This window comes from Tupaia chinensis, unplaced genomic scaffold (assembly GCF_000334495.1).
Source record: "Tupaia chinensis unplaced genomic scaffold, TupChi_1.0 Scaffold000045_1, whole genome shotgun sequence".
NCBI classification, from domain to species: Eukaryota; Metazoa; Chordata; class Mammalia; order Scandentia; family Tupaiidae; genus Tupaia; species Tupaia belangeri.
Genome location: NW_006159501.1, coordinates 7,890,094 through 7,915,620, shown reverse-complemented (window position 1 = coordinate 7,915,620; position 25,527 = coordinate 7,890,094). Strand labels below are relative to the sequence as shown.

The following is a 25,527-nucleotide window of genomic DNA, read 5'->3' as shown; positions in this document are numbered from 1 at the left end:
ATGGAAATGCGTATTATGAAAAAAATCTGTGCATGAATTTCAAAATATTTTTTCACCAAAATAAACTCATATTTCAATTCCATTTTTTCCACAAACTCTTTTTTAGAGAGATTTCTGCTATAGGGGCATATGCTCACCAGAGGGACAGAGAGAGACAGAGTCAGAAAGTGAGAAATCACCAGCCAGGGGGTGGCCACACCACAATCTTTTCTCCATTCTCCACTCGAGATTTTGGGCACACGTGCACACATGCCCAGCATGATTTAGAAGCCACTGGATCTAGGACTCGAACTGTGGTCGGCCATGTGGGAGTCCAGCGATGTAACCATTATGCCATCTGCTGGTCCCTCCATAGACTTTTTGAAGACCCTGGTGTTGCTGAGTTTTTCTGAGTATCCCATGGGTACCGGACTGGGCATTGCCTCTTATTTTCGTTGTATAGAGTTGTGTTTTGGAGTATGGGCTGTACATCTACTGGGCAACGCCGTCAACCTCCGCACTTGCCGTATTTACTATACGGTGTTTTTGTCTTTGCGCTGTTTGCTGCTCCGTCGAGGGCCGTCCCTTGGTCATTTCTGGAGCCATGGTACAGAGCAGAGCCTGTCTTGGGCCCCGTGCCACCTGAGCACATCCCTGTTTTGGTAACTGCCATCAACTGATAGATGAGAGTATAGAGGTCCACAGAGTAATGTCACCTGTGCCCATTGTACAGCTGCCGAGCGTCAGGCTGTAACCTGGTCAGCCTGAGTCCCTGCCCTGGCTCTCTCCAAGGCCCTCCCTGCCTGCATCCCGCAGTTTAGACCTGCTGAGATCGACTCTGCGTTGCCTCAGGTGACCCAGTATCTGCCAAGCTCCCAGGGCTCTTGCCAAACCAGAAGCCCAGCCAGCCAGGCAGGAAGGAATGCTGGCTGGCTGCTTTGGGGACAGCATGCGTGGAGCGAGGGCCAGCCCGAGGCAGCGTTGTGAAATGCACGCAGTAATCCCCTGGAAGGTAGTCAGTCCAAGGCACTTCCATCTGGGACCCTGCCCAGCTCCTCGGGACCCACAGGCCCGTTGTTCGCCAGGTCTCAGCCCCGTCCTGTCATTTTTACTGAAGCCGCCCGTCATAGCTTGAGCCGAGGGCTGCCACTTAGAGGTCCCTCACTTTCAAGAACTCAGGGGCAACCTTAAGTGGCTTTTCAAGATGTCCTCTTTGCACTGGCCTCACACCCTCCTTTCACACGTCCTAGCTGACAGCTTGCACTCTCGGACAGGCTCCTCCCTGGGAGGTCTCCCAGCAGTCAGAGGCCCCCCTGCCCCCCGGTCCCTGGTGCTCAAGCACCTTCCCCTGTAACTCTCCACTGGAGATACCAGTAAGAGCAGCTTCTGTGGAACACCACATCACATGATTCTCTTGCTTGAAACCCAGTGCCCTCGATACAAAATCCAAATGCTTTTTTACAATAAAGTTCCTTTTTTAAAAAAGAGATTTTTGCCTTAGGGTGTGTGTGCTCACCTGAGAGAGAGACAGAGATAGTGAGTGAGAAATCACACCCCCCCCCACCCGGGGCAATGACCATGTTGCAATCCCTTCTCTTCATTCTCCTCCTTGGATCTTGGGCACACATGCACACGTGTCTGGCATGTTTCAAGTGTCTGGGTCTGGGACTCAAACTGTAGTCAGCCGTGTGGGGTCCAGTGATGTAATTGCTACGCCATCTGCTGGCCCCAACATAAAGTTTCTTTCTTCCGTGTGTGTGTGTGTGTGGGTGTGTGTGGGTGGGTGTGTGTGGATGCACGCGCGCACACACATGCAAGAGAGAACGAGAGAGAGAGAGAACACCCCCAGAGGGTCTTGATTCCACAGCCCACTCCCAGCCCCCCCAGCCCCGGATCGCAGGCACCTGTGTGTCTGCTGGCCTCAGGGGCTCTCTGGCCGTGCACCCAGACCCTTTGCAGGCAGGTCAGCCTCGCAGAGCCTCACACATTGCTGCTGTGCCCCCGTCTGACCCCTGCATGCTTGAGTCTGTCTTCCAGGTCCCTACCTGGTAAAGCCCCAGGCTGCCTTTTCCAGTCCACTGGCCTGCCCCCTCTAGCCATCCTGGCTTCTTCCTGCCTTGGGTCTGCTCACAGGCTCCCCTGAGCCCGGGAGGCCTGCCATCTGCCACCTCGCCCCTGCGCATTCCATGGCGGGCTACTCAGCAGCTTTCTTACCTGCCTGGTTTTGTCTGTCTCCTGTAGAATCTAAGCCTCGGGTCAGCAGGAGCTATTTGTGTGGCTGCTCCTAGAACAGAGCCTGCCTCCTAGAGGTGCTGAGCAAATGTTTGCTGATCACATGCCCAGCACTCCCACCAGGGGCCTCCACTTTAGGGAACTTTTTTTTTTTTTGGAGAGACTTTTTATAGGGCGCTTGTGTAATCAACCCCTGGAGGGGATGGACACACCACAGTCCCCTCTCCTCCATTCTCCTCTCAGGATTTTGAGCATGCACGCACACACACCTGGTGGTAAGTTTCTAGCCACCAGGTCTGGGATTCAAACCACTGTCAACCACGTGGGAGTCCAGCACCTTAACGTCTATGCCACCTGCTGCACCTTCCCCCCCTTTTCTAGTTTTTTTGCCATAGTTTTTTGCACTAGGTGGGTTTAACCCCTTTGCCATAGGATGTGTTCACTCACCAGAGAGAGAGTGAGAGAGAAAGTGAGAGAGAAAATGAGAAATCACCTTCCAGGGCAGATGGCCACACCGCAATCCCTTCTCCTCCATTCTCCTCCTAGGATTTGGGGCACGCACACATGTGTGCCTGGCATGATTTTCAAGCCTCCAATCTGGGACTTGAATTGCTGTCAGCCACGTGGCAATCCAGCGCCTTAGCCACTATGCCACCTGCTGGCCCCTTTAGGGAACTTTTTAAAAAATGCAGGTCTTCAGGGTGCCACCTCCAGGGATTCTGATCCAGCCCACCTGGGGTAGTGAGGGCCTAGCAATCTGCAGTTTTTAAAAAGTTGGCTTATTTACTTCTGAGAGCGAGACTGGTATTTTGACAGGGCTTCACCTGTTGGGACCCTCCTGCCCCAGCCTCCCAGCTGGCTGGACTGCAGGTGCATGCCTCCAGGCCAGGCCCAAGTCTGCATCTCCAATGAGGGTTCTAGCTGATTCCGAGGCAGGGAGGCTTGAGACTTTGCGGACTGTCACTGCGGGTCTGTAAGCACCTCACTCGGCCCTCATAGCAGCTCATCCCGTGCTATAAGCAGTCCCTTCAAGGCCGGGCGTTTTAAATGTTTATCAGAACTCTGGCCCAGCCTCAGGAGTGCACGCTGGGACACTGCTACTCAGTGGGCTGAGGCCACAGGAGGCCCAGGTTCAGTCCCAGGCCACCCTAAAAGCTGGGCCCAGTGGGGCACACCTGTAGCCCCAGTAGTAGAGGCTGAGGAAGGAAGGTCTCGACAGCAAGACCTTATCTAGAAGAAAATCTTTTTTTATTTTAAGAAAGTCTATAAAGAAGCTTATTTTTTTGTTTTGTTTTGTTTTTGAATAGGTAATGTATTCAAATGTCTCAAAGATAAAACTGGAAGGGTTGGCCCCATTGGCCTAGTGGTTAAGGGAGCTGGATCCCATATGGCCAATCCCGGTTCAAATCCCACCCTGGACAGCTGGAGAAATGCATGGGGCGCAAGCGTGTGCATGCCCCAAATCCTGACGGGATGGAGAATGGAGAGGGATCGTGGCATAATCGTGCCCCATCGGGTGTGCTTCCTGTCTCCCTCTTCCTGTCTCTCTGGCGAGAAGAAACAGATGGTATAAAATGCTGTGATGAGGCCTTCCCACACCGTCTTCTCCTCTGACTTCCTCCCCAGCCCCTGTTTAGGAAACCGTTTTTATGAGTTACTTAGATAAATTTCTAGTGCTTCTTTTTACAAACGCAAAAAAAAAATGCCATGTTTTAATTTCTCTGCTTTTTAAATACAAAGTAGTATTCAGTATTGCTACGGCATCTGGCTCCCCCCCATCCCCACCTAGCAGGCCGTCTCGGGAGCCCTTTCCCTTAGCCACAGAGTGCTTCCTCGCCGCGAGGGCTACCTACCTCAGCGGCCTAGTTCTGTGGCTGGGGCTGGGATTTGAACTGCATGATCGGCCACGTGGGATTCTGCTTCCCTTAGCCAGCCCCACCTCCACCCATCATTTTTCTAGCAGAGGCTGTTGTGAGACTTTAGAGTTTTTACGAAGTTGTCAGGTAAAAATTGCTGCTTCAGTGCAGTTCAAGGTGTTTTCTCGAAGTGTTAGTTTATTTCAGAGAGTAAGAGGAGGCCGAGCGCCTCTGCTGGGCCTGCACTGGCTGCACTCCTTCCCAGCCTGCGCAGCGGCCAAGAGCACGTGGTGCCTGGTGGGTTCGGGCCCCGAAGTCCAGAGGCTGAGCCTTGTCACGTGACTACAACTCCGCTCAACAGCACCTCACAACCTGCTCACCCACGTGGGCCAGCGCTTCCATTTCTCCTCCCTTGGAGGGGGCCGGTCCTGGACGCCCCGTGTGTGGGTGCTCGCATCCCCTTGGTCCCCAGGCTTCGCCTTGCTTCCCTAGTCTACGGGAAGGGCGTGACTTGAAGACAGCCAGGCCTGAGTGAAGCCCCAGGGCAGGGCCCCCTGGCCAGGAACTAAACTTGGCACTTGCCCCTGCACTGGGTGCCATGGGAAATCGAGACTGTCATTAAAAAGGACATGTCCTCTCTTTTTCGTTTGCTATAAGGTTTGTGTGCTCACCAGAGACAGAGAGAGAGAGAAAGTGAGAAATCACCCCCCAGAGGGAATGGTCACACCACCGTCCTTTCTCCCTTCTCCTCTCGGCCTTTTGGGCACACGTGCATGTACACCTAGTGTGAGCTGCAAGTCGCCAGCTCTGGGACTCGAACCGCAGAGTCAGCCACATGGGATCTAGCACCTTAATCTCCATCCTACCTGCTGGTCCGGGAAATGCCCATTCTTTGAAAGGTTTTCATTCTGGAGATGGTAGATGAGGAGACTGTCCCACCTGGGAGACACGTGTGAGGCAGGACCAGCTGGGGCCCCGGGTGGCTCTGCGGGTGCTGGGCCTATGTCCTGGTCCTCCTTGCATGACAGGTGTTTAGTCAGCCAGCCAGCTGCGGGAGCACCTGTGGGTTTCCAGGCGCTTCTGTATTTTCCAGAGGCCGTGATGGCCCTGGGGATGCCCCTGCAGAGACCACTCTGCTGGACAGAGTTCCAGATGAGGAGCCCGCATGGTGTCGGCTGTGGCGGGGGCTTCAGTCCCGGAAGCGCAGCAGCAGGGGTCTGTTTAGCCCACCCCTGCTTCCCCTCACATTGCCTGATATGTCACCGCCCCCAGTGTCTGTCCCGTGAGTGTAGGAAGCCATGTGTACGTGGCGGGGTGTTGGCCGCTGTGGCAGGGCCCTGGGCTGTTACAGAGGTGAGTGGTGTCCAGGGGGCTCTGAAGGCCGAAGGCCAGGGCGGGAAGGACAAGGGTGTGGAGGTGAAAGGTGAGGCTGCACAGGCAGGGCGTTCCTCTGAACTCTGCCGGAGTTTGAATGTCAGTGTGGACTAGTGTCAGGCTCAGGTGCGGATTTTCAGAGCCGTCTCCATCTGCCGAGGGAAGGATGGACAGGAGTGTTGGGTGGGCTTGCAGGGAAAGCAGGGAGGAGGCTGTGGAGCGAAGCCTGGGGAGGACGGATCTGCTGGTCTAGGGCAGTGTCCTGGGACAGGGCTTGGGCAGAGTTTCGTTCACTATCAAATACAATGACGGGCTGATGGTGGAAATGGAGGGGAACAGAGCCAAGGAACTGGGGAGGTGATGAGACCCAGCCTAAGGTTTCAGCCAGACCTTGCCCCCTCCTCCGGGCAGAGTCTCCATCCACCGAGCCCAAGGCAAGGCCGGGAAACCTTTCTTTCAGAGAGAGGGAAAGTGAGAAAGCACCTTCCCCCCACCCCAGGGAGATGTCCACACTGCAATCCCTCCTCCACTCTTCTCTTGGGATTTTGACCAGGCACACACACCTGCCATGATTTTCCAGCCACTGGGGCCAAGACTCAAACCGTTTAGTCGACCATGTGGGATCCAGCTGCCTTAACCACCGTGCCATGGGCTGACCCAACAATAGTCACACTTTTTTTTTTATAGACCAGACTTTATTTTTAACACCCATCATGCCATGAATTCATAGGGAATAGGTCCTAGAAGCTCAGGCTCTTTTCCCTGGGTCCTTGCACAGTGGCTTCTCTGGATGGAGCAGGCTGGCACGTCAGCTGAACCCAGGTACCTCTCTCTTTGGCTCCCTTCTTTTTCTGGTCATTCCCCTTGCCACGTTTTAGGACGCTCTCTCTGCTCTTAGGACACTTAATATGCTCAGTACGCACATTCATTCTCTTGGCGAGACTCTTGCCCTGAACTTGTTTGTTTATAGCAATGCCAACAGCATGCTGGGTAACATGGTGGACTTTTCCAGTGTTGCCATGGTAACATTGTGGAGCATTCCTTTTTGAACATGCCAGCTCCCTTGATGTCTACAACATCACCTTGCCTGTAGGTTCACATGTATGTTGCCGAAGGAGCCACTCCATTGATTGATTGATTGATTTTAATTCGAGCAGAGAGGGACAGAGAGAGGGAAAGTGAGCAAGCAAGCTGCCAGATCTGGGACTTGAACTGTGGTTAGCCATGTGGGAGTCCAGTGCCCTTAACCACCACGTTACCTGCTGGCCCCCCAATTTTTTTAGAGGGCTTTTTTTTAAAGGATGTATTCACTCACCGGAGAGATAGAAAATGAAAATCACCCCCCACCCCCAGGGAGGATGGCCACGCCACAAGCCCTGCTCTAGTCTCCTTTCAGGAGTTTGGGCACACACGCACACGCACCTGGCGTGAGTTTTAAGCCGCCGGGTCCAGGACTCAAACCACGCTTGACTACGTAGAAGTCCAGCAACGTGACCACTATGCTATCTGTTGGTCCCCCACTCCATGATTTCTAACAGGCCCAGAGAATATATGGGGTGCCTCTCCTCTTTCCCTTTGTGTTTGTCATTTAGGAGAAGTCCTGGCAGATGGCGGTTCGGGCCCAAAGGCGATAGTCTCACCGTTAGCACGTACGACTCACTGGTGTGCAGTGTCCTTACTGAGTAACACAGCCACCTCCACCGCGCCACCTCTGAACGTTTTCATCACCCCCCGCCCCAGCAGTGACTCGGTCCCTTCTCCGTTCAGCTGTGGGCAGCCGCTGCCCTGGTCCTCTCCTGCCTCGGCAGCTCTGCGGTCCCGGCCAGTTCATGTAATGGAAAGCAAGGCTGTTTTAAGATAAACCAAGAAACGCAGTGCGTGCCCTGGGCTGGCTGGTGGGTCAGATGGCTGGATCCCACATTGCTGACTGCGCAGTTTGAATCATAAACTCTGAGGCTTGAAAAACATGCCAGCCAGGACCAGCAGATGGCTTAATGGTTATGTCGCAGGCCTCCCACACAGTCGCCTGCGGTTTGAGTCCCGGACCCAGTGACTTAAAACTCACCCCATGCATGCGTGTGTGTGTGTGTGTGTGTGTGTGCGCGCGTGTGTTTGCCCAAAATCCCAAGAGCGGAATGGAGGAGAAGAGATTGCAGCGTGGCCATCCCCATGGGGGATAATTTCTTGCTTTCTGTCTCTCTGTTTCTCTGTCTCTCTCCAGCAAGTGCTTCACGTATAGCAATATTCTCTCTTAAAGAAAAGAAAAGAAAAGAAAAGAAAAGAAAAGAAAAGAAAAGAAAAGGAAAGGAAAGGAAAGGAAAGGAAAAGAAAAAAGCAGACTGGTACATATTCATGTGCACTCCAAGTCCTGAGAGGGGAGTGAGAGAAGGGATGGGGTGTGGCCATTCTCCAAGCGTGGTACACACACCCTAAAGTGAAAAAAGAGAGAGGGAGAGAGAGAGAGAGAACGGAAGGAAGGAAGGAAGAAAAGACGCACACTCCCTATAGATTCGCCCTGGAATGCGTGTGGCTGGGGCGCTGGCAGGTGACTGGGTGTGACGCTTCCCGGTGGGTGTGGCTGGGGAGACTTCCAGGGTGTCCCAGCAGCTCCCGAAGGGCTGAGGCAATGTTTGGGCAGTTTATTGTTTATTGTTACCCTTAAAAACCGAATGCCAACAGACAAGGCATGTAAATGAGGAGACCTTTTACCAAAAAGGGCTACAGAATTAAAATCAGGTTGAGGCAGAGAACATCGACCTGGCCAGGGCCTTTTTTTTTTTTTTTTCTTTTTAGAAAAGTGTATTTATTGATTTATTCCATGAGCAAGAGACAGAGAGAGCACCCCGCGAGATGTCAAGGCTGTGATCCAGCCCCAGCTCACCTGGGCCGCGGGCACCAGGTGCCCAGTGGGCTCAGGGAAGTCTCCTGAGGTGAGCCCGGACCCTCCCCACGGGGAGTAGCCACACAGTGTCAGGTTTTTCCACTGGGTCACTGTCACTGTCACTGTCACCGGGAGGCCCGAGGACTTGTTTTTGTCCTGGTTAACTACCAAGGGGCTATGTGGCCTCGGACAAGGCCCCTCCCCTCTTGGGTCTCCGGAGGCCCTATCTAACCCTACGTGGTGACTGTGGGTGGCAGAATCTATGACGGTCACGCTCCCTAGGTGTGACTCTGAGTCCGGCGGAGGAGGAGGTCTTTGTGGAGGGGCTTGTTTCTTTTCTTTTCATGGCGATAAAAGGCACACTCCATTCTGTTAGAATGGACACGCGTGTGAGAGAATGGCCTTGGCCTTTTGTGGGGAGCGAGCTTCAGAAGTAATTAGCATCTTTGCATAACTCTTCTTCTGCACCTTGGTTCTCCTGAACTTACATTCCCAGAAGTGGACCTACTGGTTCGAAGGATGCAGACGTATTTAAAGCTGTTTGCACATATTGCTAGATTGTTTGCCAGTGAGGTTGCAGAAAGGGCCGAGTCTCCACAGCCCTGTCAATTAGGAGCCATTGAGAAACCTGGTCCATTAACCAGGCAAAATAAAGATGGCGTGCGACGTGTTAATGACGTGTCTCGGGTCCCCAGAGGCAGGGAGCATGTGGGCAGCTGCTTACCACCTTCCGCAGTTCTGCCCTTGTGATAGGCCGGGCGTGGCCTCTGCTCACACATCCCCTCGGGTGGGCCACAGTCCCAGTCCAGCCCCTGGGGCGCCCTCACATGGCCAGCGCTGGGCCCAGCTCCACCTGAACGAAGCCTCAGGGTGCACACAGCACTGCGCTTGGTCAGTGGGCGATGTCGTGGTTTCCAGAATCTAAGCAAATGTGCTTCTCTCCTTCCAATGACTGCTGAAATGCTGTGGGACCCCAGAGCATTTAGCAGCACTTTTAATTTTTTTTTTTAGTTTTTGTTTTAGGGCACACGTGCTAGCTGACAAGAGACAAGGCGGAGAAAGAGGAAAAGTGAGAAATCACCATCCCTGGTGTGCCCAAATCCCTTCCTCTCCATTCTCCTCTGGGGATTCTGGGCTCCAACACACGCGCGCCCGTCCAGGGCTGAGCCACTCAACTGGCCGTGTGGGGTCTAGAGCCTTCCCCGCCATCGCCTCCTGCCTATCTTAGCAATACCTGTGAGCTGAGTTCAGAACGAGAAGCCTTCCTGTCTCTGCCCCAAGGGGCAGTGTCTCTGAGGCTGATTGGCTTGTCCAAGAGGAGCATGAATTACTCTGCAGGGTCACCATGCGGGTGCTCAGAGTCAGTAATGCCATCCTGATCAGAGAGGTTTCCGTTTTGAGTGGCAGTAATTTTGCCGAGTGGCTCTACAAGCAGGATGCAGAGGAGATCCCTCCAAAGGCGTGAAGGTCCATTCTTGAAGGTCCATTATCCAGATTGCCAGTTTCAGAGGAGAAGGTTCGCATTGAAAGCCTGAGCACCCCTTCCCCTAGCAAGAACCTTGTAGAACCTTCTAGAAACTTTGTTTGTATAGAAAGAAAATCCCTTAATTGCTCTCTAGTCACATTTTCCTGATGACTTTGCTGCAGGCAGGTGGATTATTTTTTTTTCTTTTTTTGTCCCTTGGCTGAGGAGGAAGCAGAGGGACAAAGGATGGGTGAGGTCCTCAGGGGACCGTGAGTCACCTGTCACCCGGGGGAGAGGGTGGAGCAGACACTCTTCCCAGGCGGGGCTGCAGGAAGGAGGCTGTGTGGCCCTGTGGCTTCTCCCGCAGAGTTACCGAGGACAGGTGCATAGGGGGTTGGTCACCCTGAAGGGGTACGCCAGCACCTGGAAAGGTGAACGGAGACTTGCTTTAGGGCCAGAGCTGGATGGGGGGGGGGGTGGCTGACTCACCAGCCATGAGCAAGCCCCTCGACTTTTCTGAGCCTCAGATTCCCTAGCTTGAGGGGGCTTGGCTTTGCCAGACAGACAGAGAGACAGAAAACGAGAAATCACCTCCCGGGGGGATGGCCACACCGCAATCCCTTCTCCTCCATTCTCCTCTTGGGATCCTGGGCATGCACGCACACGCATCCGGCATGAGTTTAAGCCACCGGGTCCGGGACTCGAACCACGGTCGACTACGTGGGAGTCCAGTGACATAGCCATTACGTTAACTGCTGGTCCTGCAGAGTGCCTTTCTGAGGACCCAGGAAAGCTCCCTGGTGGAAGTTATTTGTTATTCTTGCTTCAAAACTTGAGGAAACTCCCTCTGCTTCTGCCCTCTAACCTGCTTGCCTTCACCTCCCTGGCATCCAAGAAGTTTCTGACCACCAGCCTAGCCTTACCACTGCTGGAATTATGCAGAAAGTCTGGGGAAGGTATAAAGCCTCTCTTCATGTGGGACCAGCAGTTAGCGTAATGGCTATGTTGCTGGACTCCCATATAGTCGACCGTGGTTCGAGTCCCGGACCCGGTGGCTTAAACTCATGCTGGGCGTGTGTGCGTGCCTGCCCAAGATCCCGAGAGGAGAATGGAGGAGAAGGGATTGCGGCGTGACCATCCCCCCTGGGGGGTGATTTCTCGCTTTCTGTCTCTGTCTCTCTCTGTCTGTCTGGCGAGCGCACGCACCCTATAGCAAAAACCTCTCCAAAAAAAGAAAAAAAAAAGCCTCTCTTCATGTTGCATTGACTTGCCCTCAGGAGAGACCTGGATGCAGGAGCCTCAGATCTTCCCAGAGCAGCAGGGCGGATCTGGCTCCCTCTGGAGGTGGAGGGTCCTAGTGAGGACTTGGCTTCCAGAGCTACCCAGAAAGCTCCCGAAGCTTCGCTGTGACGGGGTACTGCCATTTCGGGAGACTGTCCTCTGCTGGGTCGAGGATCAGTGGTCTCACAGCAGTGAACAGAGAGAGAGGTTGGCCCTCACCTGGTGCACACCCCCCTCTGGGGTCAGAGGGCCTCAGCCACCTGTCTGGCTGCCCCTTTCACCCAGAGAGCCCTGGGAAATGACCTCCCAGCTGTGGTTTGCAGAGGAGGAGCCAGAGCTCAGGGCCCCCGCCTGCTGGGCTCTCAACCCTTAAGCAATCTTTTTTTTTTTTTTTTTTAAGAATTATTTATTTAATTTTATTTATTCATTCATTTATTTTAATTTGACCAGAGAGAGAGAGAGAGGACATGAGAAAGCAAGCCACCAGGTCCGGGACTCGAACCATAGTCGGCCATGTGGGAGTGTCCAGCACCTTAACCACCACACCTCCTGCTGGTTCCCCGAGCCATCTTACACTTACATACAGGGCAGAGGGAGCTAGGGCTCATTGAGGTCACTATCACCTGCTTTTATTACTAATCCACGTGGGGTTTCCTTTGTTTGCTTACTGTAGTGCTCGAGCGCATACCAACGACAGAGAGAGAGATGGAGAAGAGGGAAAGTGCAAAATCACCCCCCACCAGGGATGGCCATGCCACAGTCTCTTCTCCATTCTCCTCTTGGGATTTTGGGCATACATGCACATGTTCTGGCATGATTTTCAAGCCGCTGGGCCCAGGACTTAAACTGCATTCAGTCATGTGGGATCCAGATGCCTTAACCTCTGTACCACCTGCTGGCCCCATGCTGGTTATTTTTTAAGAATCCAAATTCAAAGGGCCAGCAGGTGGCATGGTGGTTGAGACACTAGACTCCCACCTGGTCAACAATAATTCGAGTCCCAGACCCGGCAGCTTGAAACTTACATAGGACACATGTGTGCATACCCAAAATCTCGAGAGGAAGATGGAGGAGGAAGGATTGTAATGTGGCCATCCCCCCTGGTGGGTGGGGGGATTTCTCGCTTCTCTCTCCCTCTCTCTCTCTCTCTCTCTGTCTTCCCCGGGAACGCACATGCCCTGTAGCAAGAATCTCACACACATACAAAAAAAAAAAATCCAAATTTGACCACTACATCCCACGCCCACTCCCCAGAGACACCATTTCAACACGTTAGTGCCTGTTGTCCCAGTTTTCTGTGCATGCTTACAAGCAGCGCCTATGGGTTTTACTTCATTTTTCACAGAAGTGCCATCCTAACTGTGGAGACAGTAAATTGCTCGGTCTTCCCCTTACTCGTCATGCACAGCCTCTCCCGGAAGCGCACGGGTGACTTTCCTCATTCTTTCTTGGAGACTTCTTGGCGATCCATTGTATCAGATCGTCCCTGTTGATAAACATCGGGATTCCTCTATGTTTTGTGATTGCAAACTATTCTGGGCTTGGTGCACGTGAGCCAGAACGGCAGGACAAATTCCTCAGTGGAATTGCTGGTTTAAAAGAGCTACATGTTCAAAATGTTTGGACAGTCTGCAAGTCCTCTCTAGTGAAGCCATTCCAGGGGATCCTGTGTCCACAGGCGTTGGCCTTCCTGTTCCCCCAGGACGTGCCAGTGCTGCTTATTATTTAAACCGTTTGTCTTACTTTTTAATTAACAGTAACCATTTTTAAGTGTACAGGACAGTGGCATTAAGTTCTACAACCATCACCACACAGAACTTTTTAAAAAGCTTTTACTGTAGAGCACATGAGGAACCGAGAAGGACAGAGAGGACAGTGAGCAATCACCCACAGGAGGGATGGCCGCGCCACAGTCCCTTCTCCATCCTCTTGGAATTCTGGGCATGCCACACACACACACACACACACACACACACACACACACATGCACGCGATGTGATTTTCAAGCAGCTGGGTCTAGAACTCAAACCGTGCTCTACTCTGTGAGAGTCTAGGACCTTAACCACCATGCCACCTGCTGGCCCTCCTCCCTCCTCTTGGTCTCTGGCAGCTATAGTTCTATTTTCTCCTCTATGAATTTGACTTTTCTAGATGCTTCCTATGAATGGATTGTATTTTTCCTTTTATGTCTGATTTACTTGACTTCGTGCAAAGTCTTCAAGGTTCATCCATACCGTAGCCGCTGTCAGAATTCCCTTTCTTCTAAAGGCTGTTGGGCATACCACACTTGGTTTATCCATTCAGCTGCTGCTGGATGCTGGGGATTCTCCCACCTTTCGGCTATTTTTTTTTTTTTTTTGAGAGGTTTTCACTATAGGGCGCGTGCGCTCGCCAGACAGACAGAGACAGAGAGACAGAAAGCGAGAAATCATCCCCAGGGGGGATGGTCACACCGCAATCCCTTCTCCTCCATTCTCCTCTCGGGATCTTGGGCACGCACGCACACGCGCCTGGCGTGAGTTCTAAGCCACCAGGTCCAGGACACAAACCGCGGTGGACTTCGTGGGAATCCAGCGACATAGCCATTACAGTAACTGCTGGTTCCAACCTTTTGGCTATTGTGAAAAAATGCTACTCAGTTCATTTATTTGTATAATTTATTAATTACTCAGTTTACTATGATTTATTATATTATTATTTTTATTTAGTTTACTTTCTCCCTGTAAAAGTAGTATATTTTAACTAATTCCATCATAGCATTACATAAATACGTAGAAGCTGAAAGTCCTCGTCCTTCTCTTCCTATTATTACGGTAGAGCATGTGCACGCGGCTGTGAAGGTCAGAGAGGGAGACAAAGAGGAGCACCCTCCACAGGGTCTGCTCATGCCGCGACGCCCTCCCTCCAGGCCCCAGCCCGTTAGACCTTGGGTGCTCGTGTGCATGCCTGGCATGTTCTTCAAGCCGGCTGTGTACGGGATTTGAACTGTGGTCACCACGTGGGATCTGAGTTCTCTGAGCACACATCACTGCTGAGCCATGGAGCTAACCTCACTCCCCCTTTTTTGAACTTTGGTGGGGTGGGGAGAAAGTACATTCCATGGAACATGGGCATGCCACAATCCCTTCTCCACTTCTCCCTCCTTTCGGGATTTTGGCCACATGTGTACATGCACAAGTCTCCAGGTTCAGGATTCAAACCTGGACTTTCCTAAGAGCAAAATCACCCATGAGGGATCCAGCCGCCTTAACTACCAGGCCAGGGACTGACCCCTCCCCCTTTGAAACGTCTATTCATTCATGAACAGGCTCCCAGAGAGAGACAGAGAGATAGGCCCCACAGGGTCCTGATGCCACAATCCACCCCCGGCCTCAGCCAGCCCCGATCATATGTAAGCCTTTGCCTAGAACACTAAGGGAGGTCTCTGGACATGAACCGGGAACCTTCTCGTGTGGTCAGCTTTGCAGAACGTATTTTATTGCCATGCCGCTGTTTGGACCCTGGGAAATCCTCCTTGTACACAGCAGGAGTTTAGCCAGTTTTAACAGTTTGGTGTCTTTTCTTTCAAGACTCTTAGTTAGATATACATATGGACATCATTTTCTAAAAGTGAGATTACATACTGTACATGCTTAAGATTTTTGGGGGATATTTATTTATTAAAAGCTGCATGGTATTTGTGTGTGTATAAGCTCGGGAGGTGGGGCAAGGGGAGGCAGAGAAAGCAGCCCCCTAAAGGGCCCCAGTCACCTGGCAGTCCTTTTCCCTCCAGTTCCACATTCTGCCGTGGTTTTGGGCACGTTAACACACATCTAGTGTGTTTTTCAGGCTGCCAGGGACTTGAACCCTGGTCAGCCACGTGGCATCTGGCTTCCTGTGCTAGAGGGCTAGGTCACATGCTTAAGGTTGTTTTTAGCCATCCCCCCAGGGTCATTTCTCACTTTCCCTCTCTCTCTCTTTCTCTCTGGTGAGTGCCGTGCCCTATAGCAAAAAAAATCTAAAAACTAAAAGAACACATCAAGAATTGAGTCTATGACACTTCTAAAGCTCACACACAGCAATAAAATAAAAGATGAACGATGAATAATCTGGTAGAGGGGGAACCAGCAGTTAGTGTAATGGCTATGTCGCTGGACTCCCACATAGTCGACCGCGGTTCGTGTCCCGGACCCGGTGGCTTAAAAAACTCACGCCGGGCGCGTGTGCGTACGTGCCCAAGATCCCGAGAGGAGAATGGAGGAGAAGGGATTGCGGTGTGACCATCCCCCCTGGGGGGTGATTTCTCGCTTTCTCTCTCTATGTCTCTCTCTGTCTGTCTGGCGAGCGCCCGCGCCCTACAGTGAAAATCTCTCCAATAATCTGGTAGAGACTCTGCAAAGTACATGAGCGTGCCGTTCTCAGAAGGACGCAGCCTCCGCAGTCAGTGGACAGGTGGAAAGATGGCGTGCCTCAGTGGTCGGAGAGCGTGGATCAGAGCACCGAGAGGGTACGGTCGCCGTCAGATGGGCAGAGTCGGAGCACTGAGAGGGTATAGTAGCTGTCAGATGGGCAGAGGCTCCGAAGACATGTGAGCCATGTCGGCTGGGGTCTAGGGGGACGGCCCACGCGCGTCTTGAGGGTAGGAGCACGCCCTTGCTCTGTGTTTTGCAGAGCCGCCTGGTCTTGCTTCTTAAGGTTGGGAATGTTCATGCCCTTTCTTGCAGGAGTTGCTCTTTGAGCCCCTCGCTCTGGAGATGTACCTGAGCAAGTGGGTAATATAGGCATTATCGCTCCATGATGTCGAAGGGGAGACCGGGCCCAGTTGCGGTGGTGCGGGCAAAAGCGCGGAGGCGTTATTGGAGCTTATGGGACCCCTGGTGCAGACCCAGGCTGGCCTGAGCACGCTGAGCAGGTACACTGGTGATCCGGCTAGGGGACAAGTGGGGATCACGACGCCGTGAGACCGTTGCAGGTGCTTCTCTCTCTCTCATGAAATGAACACACCAATAAATGTAAAAATAACCAGAAAACCAAGTGGAAACAACTCCAGTGTCCAAGAATAGGGAATTCGTTATGACATAGCTATACGCTGAACGACCATGCAGTAAATGACAGGAATGAGGAAGCACTAAATATATGTATATATACTTTTTTTTTTCAATTGGTGTAGGGCGTGTGTGCTCCCTGGACAGGGTTGGGGGAGGAGAGAGAAAGTGAGAAAATGCACCCCGGGGGAGTGGCCATGCACGATCTGTTCCCCTCTGTTCTCCTCGGAGGCTTTTGGGCATGTGTGCACACGTGCCCTGAGTGTGTTTCAAGCCTCCAGGTTCGGGAATCGAGTCACGCAGTGGGCCATGTGGGAGGCAGCTGCCTTAACCACCCTCCGCCCGCTGGACTGGAAACTCTCATATGGAAAGGCGTTCACAAAGAACCGTAAAGTGAAAAAAGTACATTCAGCAGCACACGGACTTTCGGTTCTTTTGGTGAGGAACGCACTCTGAGTCAGAAGCCCCACGATTTGCCGCCGACCCTCGTAAATGATTACGGCCTAGGCAGGGCCGTCCGTCCCAGGGACCGTGGCTTTCCCAGCAGCTGTGCCTCGTCAGCCTGTTATTGCCCGTGTTCCCGGGGTGGAGCGCCTGCCTAGGCGCAGTAGAAACTTTATAGAGGCCAGGATGGGAACGCCAAGGAATCGGGAGCCAATGCTGGGTGAGTTCTGTTCTGGGTGCGGGAGGAGGAGGCACGCACGTGTGTGGCTTTAGGTCCTGTGGAATGCCAGGGTCGTTTATTGTCGACGTGCAGCTGCGGTGAGTCAGAGACGGCGGGACGGGCTGGAGTCACCTTCCCTGCAAGCATAATTACCGTGAGTGTTGCAGGGGCTAGGCGGGAGGACACAGCCGCTTGCACGTGTCACCCTGAAGATAAAGCCAGCCACTGGCAGCAGTAAAACAGGACTCCCAGACGGCTGGGACTTTGGTCCATAGCACTCAGCAATGCTTGGCATATAATATAGATGCTCAATGTACGGACTTCGCTGAATGAATGAACGAGTGAATGTACCCTCGAGTTAGGGTCCCAGCAGATCATGGGAGGCACACTCACAGTAGTGGGTCTACGGATAAAGAGGTGCAAAGTTGTAGGGGCCGTAAGAGATCCAAACATCCAAACCCAAGCCGAGGGTGGAGAGACATCAGCAGGGAGGAACGCTGACTGAGGTTCCTGGAGCAGGGAGGGAGCCAGGCCCTCCTCCCGTCCATCTGCTGCCAGATCTACGTGGGAGCCAAAACGCCCAGGCTACCTGGCGCAGATCTGAAGGCATCTCTGCAGCACGTGCGCCTCACCAAATCCCACAAAGCGCCCTGTGAGATCTGAGATTAGTTGGGGAACTGATCGGGTCATGGGTAATTGGTAAAACACTACTGGCCACGTTTCTAAGGATTGCCAGCGTGGTGGAAACTCCAGCCCAGGATGTGCCTGGGGGGCTTCAGAGGCAGCTCCATGGCCGCCAGGAGCCCTGCCTTCGGGTTTCACGGACAGCCAGGATGGTTGCGGGAGATGAGTTCTCTGGGCCTCAATGGCTCCACCTCTGAAATGGGATAATATCCATGCTGGGGGAGTTTGGGGGAGGATTTCAATGAGACCATGGCCATGGAATGTTTAGTAAACTCCACTAAATGAAGGTGCTGTCAAAAGGCGATCTTGGCGCACACAGCCGTGCCGGTGGGCCTTTGGAAACATGCCGGACAAAGTGTGTGTGTGTTGGTGGGGAGCAGGGTTGCTCTTTTTTTTTTTTTTTTTTTTTTAATAATTGTCAGAGGGCACGGCACTGCCAGATAGAGAGAGAGAAAAACAAAGAAACGGAGAGAGGGAAGGAGAAAGCACCGACTGGGGCATGTCTATGCGGCAATCCCTTCTTCCTGTTGGGATTTGGGACACACGAGTGCACATACCTGGCCTGCTTTTCAGCCAGTAGGGCTGCAATTCAAACCAAGGTTGGCCGTCTGGGACCCAGCTCCCTTCATCCCTATGGTATGGGGTTGGCCCTATTCTTCTTCCTTTTTTTTCCCCACTTTTTTTCCCATAGGGTACATGTGCTTGCCAGAGAGAGACAGAGACAGTGAGAGGGAAAGTGAAAAATCAGCCCCCAGGGGAAACAGCCATGCCATGCGCTTCTCCTCCATTCTCCTCCTGGGATTTTGGGCATGCACGCACACACGCTCAGCATGGTTTTCAAGTCCCCTGGTCCGGGACCGAGTGCCCAAGGTGGCCGGCCCCTACAACGGTAGGTGAGCTTGGACTATCTGTGACTCAGTGGTCTGGGCCTGCTGTCTTTGCCTGGGAGCCGGGGTACCATGACAGAGGGCTTTGAGGAAAAACGGGACCATCCGAACTCTCAGGCTTTGAGTGCTTACGGCCTGCGCGCCGGGCCGGTTTCTGGGCGGTCAGCCCCCACGGCAGGCGCTCTGCTAGGTCAGCAAGGCCTGGCTAGTTCTGTTTGTAATAACCCTGCAGAATGAGCACAGTCTGAATTTCATAGACAAGAAAACGAAGGCTCAAAGAACGGAAATCGGCGGGGCCCGCATCAGACATCAGCGATGGGCAGAGCGTGAAGGATCTGAGGCCCTTTCCTCCAGCTCCTGCGCTTGTTTCTGTTCTTTCCTGAAACCGCCAGTGTATTTCTGGAGCCAGAACATTTTCATTTTCAAATTATAAACGCAGCCCCAGATCATAACCGAAAACAAAGCGGGGAGAGCGTGTTCCCAGGGCGGCAGCCTGCGGCCAGTCGTGTTATTTCGCGTCTTGCTTTTCCACGGAGTGTCATAATACGCCCCTTGTTCCCCAGAAGAAAGTTCTTTGTAAACCCTGCTTTCCATGGCGGCCTAATAATCCCTCAGCTGGATGCACCCTCATTTCCTCTGACAATCCCCTATTGTCGGCCTCCCGCTGTTTCCAGTCTCTTTCATTCAGAACGCCTTTTCTCTTTGCCCGTTTCCTTAAGATGGTTTCCCAGAAGTGGGCCGACTGGTTCAGGGCTGTGGCGTGTTGCTCTCGCCCCGCGTGTGCCCGACGAGCGCGGGGAGGGCGGCTCCCCACTCTAACCCGCCCGCTCTTCTCTCCCCAGCCTCATCAGGAGGATGGCGCAGAGTGTGGTGGACGTCATGGAGGACTCGAAGGGGAAGGTCCAGGAGAACCTCCTGGCTAACGGAGGTAGGTCACGAGCCCTTCCGTGGGTGCTCCTAGCCAGTTTGGGGCTGCCTGGCGCCCCGGCAGTCACAGGGTGTTCTGGACCTCGATGGACTCTCTGAACTGATGCACCAGGCAGAGGTCAGGCTGCCCACATTTCAGGCCAGCAGTGTCTCTGTTTGGGACCTGCCCTTCCCAAGTGCATGGCTCTGTGGTCTCAGCTCAAAGGCTCAAGGCGGTTCCCACTCTGCCCTCAGGGCAGTGCATCTGAAATGAAGGTGAGTTCAAGGAATCTGAGCCATGGCTCTTTTTTATTTTTAACACTTTTCAAAGTTCGTTTACCACTCTGCCCTCAGGGCAGTGCATCTGAAATGAAGGTGAGTTCAAGGAATCTGAGCCATGGCTCTTTTTTATTTTTAACACTTTTCAAAGTTCGTTTGAGTGCTTATTCTGAGGCGGTGTTGTAGGGAGGCACCCCTCAGGCTCCTGGTGCCATAATCCACCCCAGCCTGAGTCACAGCCATGCACGAGTCATACAGTGTGCTCAGGGAGGCCCAGGACACGAGCCAGACCCTTCCCATGTGGGCACATCTACCTTACACAGATGCCCAACCTCTTTTGTTTTTGCTTTTGCTTTTGTCAGAGGCATGTGTGCTCACTGGAGAGAGACACAGAGAGGGGAAATAGGAAAATACCCTCCTGGGAGATGGCCATGCTACAATCCCTTCTCCTTCATTTCTTCCCTCTTTTGGGATTTTGGGCACACATGCGCACATGCCCATCATATTTTTCAAGCCACTGGGGCCAGGACTTGAATTGCACCGTCAGTCATGTGGGATCCAGCTGCCCCAACCACCACACCACCGGCCGCTGCCTGGGCCAGCCCCCCACCCCCAGGCTCTTAATGTTTGACTCGCCCACCTTTTCTATTAGCCTCCATGCTGGGTGAGGCACGCCTTCAAGGCATCGAGGGAGCCTGAACTGGCTGCAGATCAGTACAGGGCCGACAGCTGCCTCTGGTGTATTCGCACTTGGGAGTTCTCTCTCCTGTGCTGCTGGGATAGATCTTTAAATTCCAGTGAGGCTTTGGCTCAGGTGGTGTATTTAGGATTTGAACGCATTTAAAATATGCCAGATAAAAACGCTGAGACTTTGGAGCCCTTAGAATTTGCATGTTTGAATATCTATAGAGATAACTTAACTGGCATGACTCTATGGGACGTAGTATTGAAAAAGAGTACACGAGGGAAGTTTTCAAACAGTTACAGAAAGTGTGTATTGTGAAAAAAAAAAAGGATTGCAAAGGATTTTTTTTTTTGGCACCAAAATAACTTGTACATTAATTCTATTTTTACACGAACTCCTTGAAGTCCCCTTGTATACTACGCATTTACCGTTTGTATTATTTGTTATAAATGCAACACATGTAGTTGTATATTTTTTTTCCCTGGAAACATGAAAAGGCTTTTTATTTGCTTGTTTCAGTTGACACGTGGAAATGCTCATGGCCTCAGAGCTGAGCTTGACTTCGTCTGTGTTCTAATGCCTCCGCCCTTGTTACATTGCAGGCTTGAAGGAGAAGATGAAGTGTTTAAAGAGTAGGTTCTGCACTGTTTGCTGTGTCTGTGTGCTCAGCGTGTTACTGCATGTCCTGGGGAGGGGAACCTCAGTCTGCTTGTAGGGGCACGGTGACATTTCTCAAGTATCGCCCTCATCGCGCGGTCTCCGTGTGACGGGGAGCCCACCTCTCTCTTCCTCTTTCTTGAGTTGCTGCCCATCTCTGCTCCCCAAGCGACAATGCGTGGCCTGGAGGCCAGGTTCACCCCAGCCCTGCGGGGTTCGAGAACTTTATCTTTCTGGTTGTGGTCTGAAAACCCCCCCCCCCTCCCCCGCAGTGGCCCCTGTCCCCACTGTCCTGCCTGCCTACTCTTGGAAGCTGTTCCAGGGACACGCAGCTCAAAGGCCGGCTTCCCTTCCTGTGGCCTTGACGAGGTTTACGCTTACGGGGAGTCTTCACAAAGTTCCTGGGCAGATGGGACCAGCAGTTAGCGTAATGGCTATGTCGCTGGACTCTCTTGTAGTCGACCGCGGTTTGAGTCCTGGACCTGGTGGCTTAAACTCATGCCGGGCGCGTGTGCGTGTGTGCCCAAGATCCCGAGAGGAGAATGGAAGAGAATGGATTGCGGCATAGCCATCCTCCCTAGGGGGTGATTTCTCGAGCCCTTCCGTGGGTGCTCCTAGCCAGTTTGGGGCTGCCTGGCGCCCCGGCAGTCACAGGGTGTTCTGGACCTCGATGGACTCTCTGAACTGATGCACCAGGCAGAGGTCAGGCTGCCCACATTTCAGGCCAGCAGTGTCTCTGTTTGGGACCTGCCCTTCCCAAGTGCATGGCTCTGTGGTCTCAGCTCAAAGGCTCAAGGCGGTTCCCACTCTGCCCTCAGGGCAGTGCATCTGAAATGAAGGTGAGTTCAAGGAATCTGAGCCATGGCTCTTTTTTATTTTTAACACTTTTCAAAGTTCGGTTCCCACTCTGCCCTCAGGGCAGTGCATCTGAAATGAAGGTGAGTTCAAGGAATCTGAGCCATGGCTCTTTTTTATTTTTAACACTTTTCAAAGTTCGGTTCCCACTCTGCCCTCAGGGCAGTGCATCTGAAATGAAGGTGAGTTCAAGGAATCTGAGCCATGGCTCTTTTTTATTTTTAACACTTTTCAAAGTTCGTTTGAGTGCTTATTCTGAGGCGGTGTTGTAGGGAGGCACCCCTCAGGCTCCTGGTGCCATAATCCACCCCAGCCTGAGTCACAGCCATGCACGAGTCATACAGTGTGCTCAGGGAGGCCCAGGACACGAGCCAGACCCTTCCCATGTGGGCACATCTACCTTACACAGATGCCCAACCTCTTTTGTTTTTGCTTTTGCTTTTGTCAGAGGCATGTGTGCTCACTGGAGAGAGACACAGAGAGGGGAAATAGGAAAATACCCTCCTGGGAGATGGCCATGCTACAATCCCTTCTCCTTCATTTCTTCCCTCTTTTGGGATTTTGGGCACACATGCGCACATGCCCATCATATTTTTCAAGCCACTGGGGCCAGGACTTGAATTGCACCGTCAGTCATGTGGGATCCAGCTGCCCCAACCACCACACCACCGGCCGCTGCCTGGGCCAGCCCCCCACCCCCAGGCTCTTAATGTTTGACTCGCCCACCTTTTCTATTAGCCTCCATGCTGGGTGAGGCACGCCTTCAAGGCATCGAGGGAGCCTGAACTGGCTGCAGATCAGTACAGGGCCGACAGCTGCCTCTGGTGTATTCGCACTTGGGAGTTCTCTCTCCTGTGCTGCTGGGATAGATCTTTAAATTCCAGTGAGGCTTTGGCTCAGGTGGTGTATTTAGGATTTGAACGCATTTAAAATATGCCAGATAAAAACGCTGAGACTTTGGAGCCCTTAGAATTTGCATGTTTGAATATCTATAGAGATAACTTAACTGGCATGACTCTATGGGACGTAGTATTGAAAAAGAGTACACGAGGGAAGTTTTCAAACAGTTACAGAAAGTGTGTATTGTGAAAAAAAAAAAGGATTGCAAAGGATTTTTTTTTTTGGCACCAAAATAACTTGTACATTAATTCTATTTTTACACGAACTCCTTGAAGTCCCCTTGTATACTACGCATTTACCGTTTGTATTATTTGTTATAAATGCAACACATGTAGTTGTATATTTTTTTTCCCTGGAAACATGAAAAGGCTTTTTATTTGCTTGTTTCAGTTGACACGTGGAAATGCTCATGGCCTCAGAGCTGAGCTTGACTTCGTCTGTGTTCTAATGCCTCCGCCCTTGTTACATTGCAGGCTTGAAGGAGAAGATGAAGTGTTTAAAGAGTAGGTTCTGCACTGTTTGCTGTGTCTGTGTGCTCAGCGTGTTACTGCATGTCCTGGGGAGGGGAACCTCAGTCTGCTTGTAGGGGCACGGTGACATTTCTCAAGTATCGCCCTCATCGCGCGGTCTCCGTGTGACGGGGAGCCCACCTCTCTCTTCCTCTTTCTTGAGTTGCTGCCCATCTCTGCTCCCCAAGCGACAATGCGTGGCCTGGAGGCCAGGTTCACCCCAGCCCTGCGGGGTTCGAGAACTTTATCTTTCTGGTTGTGGTCTGACAATCCCCCCCCCCTCCCCCGCAGTGGCACCTGTCCCCACTGTCCTGCCTGCCTACTCTTGGAAGCTGTTCCAGGGACACGCAGCTCAAAGGCCGGCTTCCCTTCCTGTGGCCTTGACGAGGTTTACGCTTACGGGGAGTCTTCACAAAGTTCCTGGGCAGATGGGACCAGCAGTTAGCGTAATGGCTATGTCGCTGGACTCTCTTGTAGTCGACCGCGGTTTGAGTCCTGGACCTGGTGGCTTAAACTCATGCCGGGCGCGTGTGCGTGTGTGCCCAAGATCCCGAGAGGAGAATGGAAGAGAATGGATTGCGGCATAGCCATCCTCCCTAGGGGGTGATTTCTCGCTTTCTGTCTCTCTGTCTCTCTCTGTCTGGCGAGTGCATGCACCCTATAGCAAAAACCTCTCCAAAAAAAAGAAAAAAAAACTGGTCTGTAAGGCATGAGGATTTAAGTGTGCATCATCCTAGGATCAAACAAAATGCTTACATTCCACTCTAATTAATGTTAATGTCAGGAAGGAGATCTTATCAAGTAGTATGGTCCCCAGGCCGGAGGGCATGACTCTGAGACAGCTGCTCCTCCTCTCTGGAGAAACTCTGTTTTGTTTGATGTTTCATGGGTTTCCTTATCAGGGCTTCCTGCTGGTTGGGTCCCTCAAAACTTCCAAGACGTGAGTTTCCAAAGTGATCCATAAACCAGCCCTGTCAAAGGCAGGACCCACAGTGACCTCTGAACCTCACAGTGCACACCACCATAGTAAAGGCTCCGAAGAGTCCTGCAAGCAAGAGACCTTCTCAGCTTGGTTTGACTGGCCTTTCCCAATATTATCCGAATGAGCAAATCTGCAGGTCAGCCACTAGGGACCAACAGCATTAACTAGGGAAACTTAGGGCTGGCCTCGACAGGTGGGGATTCCTATCTCCTCCAGGGGACTTAGAGCCCTGTTTCCTGGAAGCTCAGCAACCCGTGAGACCCAGTCCTGACACACGGTGTGCACGGTGATCTGGAGAAGTCTCTGCTCCGGGTCTGCTTGGCTGGGAGGACTTAGTAATACCCACTCTAGGCTCTTAACTCAAAGGTGCCTGGCTCCTTTGGCTTTTGCTTTGTTTTTGCCTCCAGCTGAGCCGACTGTGGAAGGACCTTGGTGAGTTTGAGAGCAGAGAAGCCAGGCAAACAGGTGCTGTCGGGTCTGACCCTAGAGCGTCTGCAGAAGCCGTGAACACCAGGCCTGTCTGCCTAACTGGGCGCCGGGCCACGCCTGGCCTCTGCCTGCTGTCTGCTGGGAAGGCCTGGCCTGGGTCCTCAGCTCAGACTGCTGCTGCTCACGAGTGCCTCCAGGGTGTGGCGCTCTGCGATGGAACGGGCTGCCCGGCGTGCTCGGCCCTCGCAGGCCATGGGCCCAGACCCCACACCGCTTCCTTTGAGGACTTGCTTTCGCTCGCTTCAGCCCGGGGAGGAGAAGGGAGGCTTTTCCTTTCCTGGCCAGAGAAAAAGCGAAAGCGCTGGGAGTGTGCAGTACAGGGGGGCAGGGGTGGGGATGAGGAGGGCCACCCTCGAGGGATGCGTGGACAGGGAAGGCCCTGAGCGTGTGACATGGGGTGAGGTCAGTGCCCAGAGTCAGAGCTGGCTTTTGGGGCCTGGGAGAGGACAGGAGCAGGTGGCGGATGCAAAGCCAGAGGTTTCTCATGGCTCTGGCGGGGAGATGCTGTCTGTCACCCTCCCAGAGCTGGGCGTTGGTGTCTGGAGATGATGGGACCTGCGTGGATGGCCGAGGTGGATAGGAGACCCCACCGCAGAGGAGCTGCATCGCAGAGGACTTGCCGGGGCCTGCGAGTGGAAAGGGGAGACTCGCTCTCTCGGCTCTGAATGTCACGAAGGCCTTGGGCCTGACGACGCATGGCGTCATGAGGGTGATGTGAAATGCTTCTCTTCTAAGCGACCTGCAGAGTGTGAACTGGTGTGGCGGGCACACAGGAGGACTTCGGTCAAGGTTTGAGCTGTTGATAGAGTACGTGCTGGTGCCGGGCCCCACGTCAGCTCTGGGGACACAGAAATAAGCGAGGCACGGTCTGCCCACAAGGAGCCTGAGGCGTGAGAGGCGGGGTGGCCGACGGCGTGGCTGGTGTGGAGCTCTGGCCG

The 25,527-nt window shown here is 52.9% G+C and overlaps 1 protein-coding gene across 2 annotated transcripts in view; it reads left to right on the top strand.

The window, feature by feature from the left end:
- ATP6V1C2 (ATPase H+ transporting V1 subunit C2) overlaps positions 1-25,527 on the top strand; it is a 56,075-nt gene that overhangs the window by 13,317 nt on the left and 17,231 nt on the right. For both annotated transcript variants that reach the window (XM_006140822.3, XM_006140821.3), the window contains exon 3: positions 19,170-19,255. In XM_006140822.3, the coding sequence (XP_006140884.1) occupies positions 19,170-19,255 (86 nt within the window). The remainder of the gene's footprint in view (positions 1-19,169; positions 19,256-25,527) is intronic.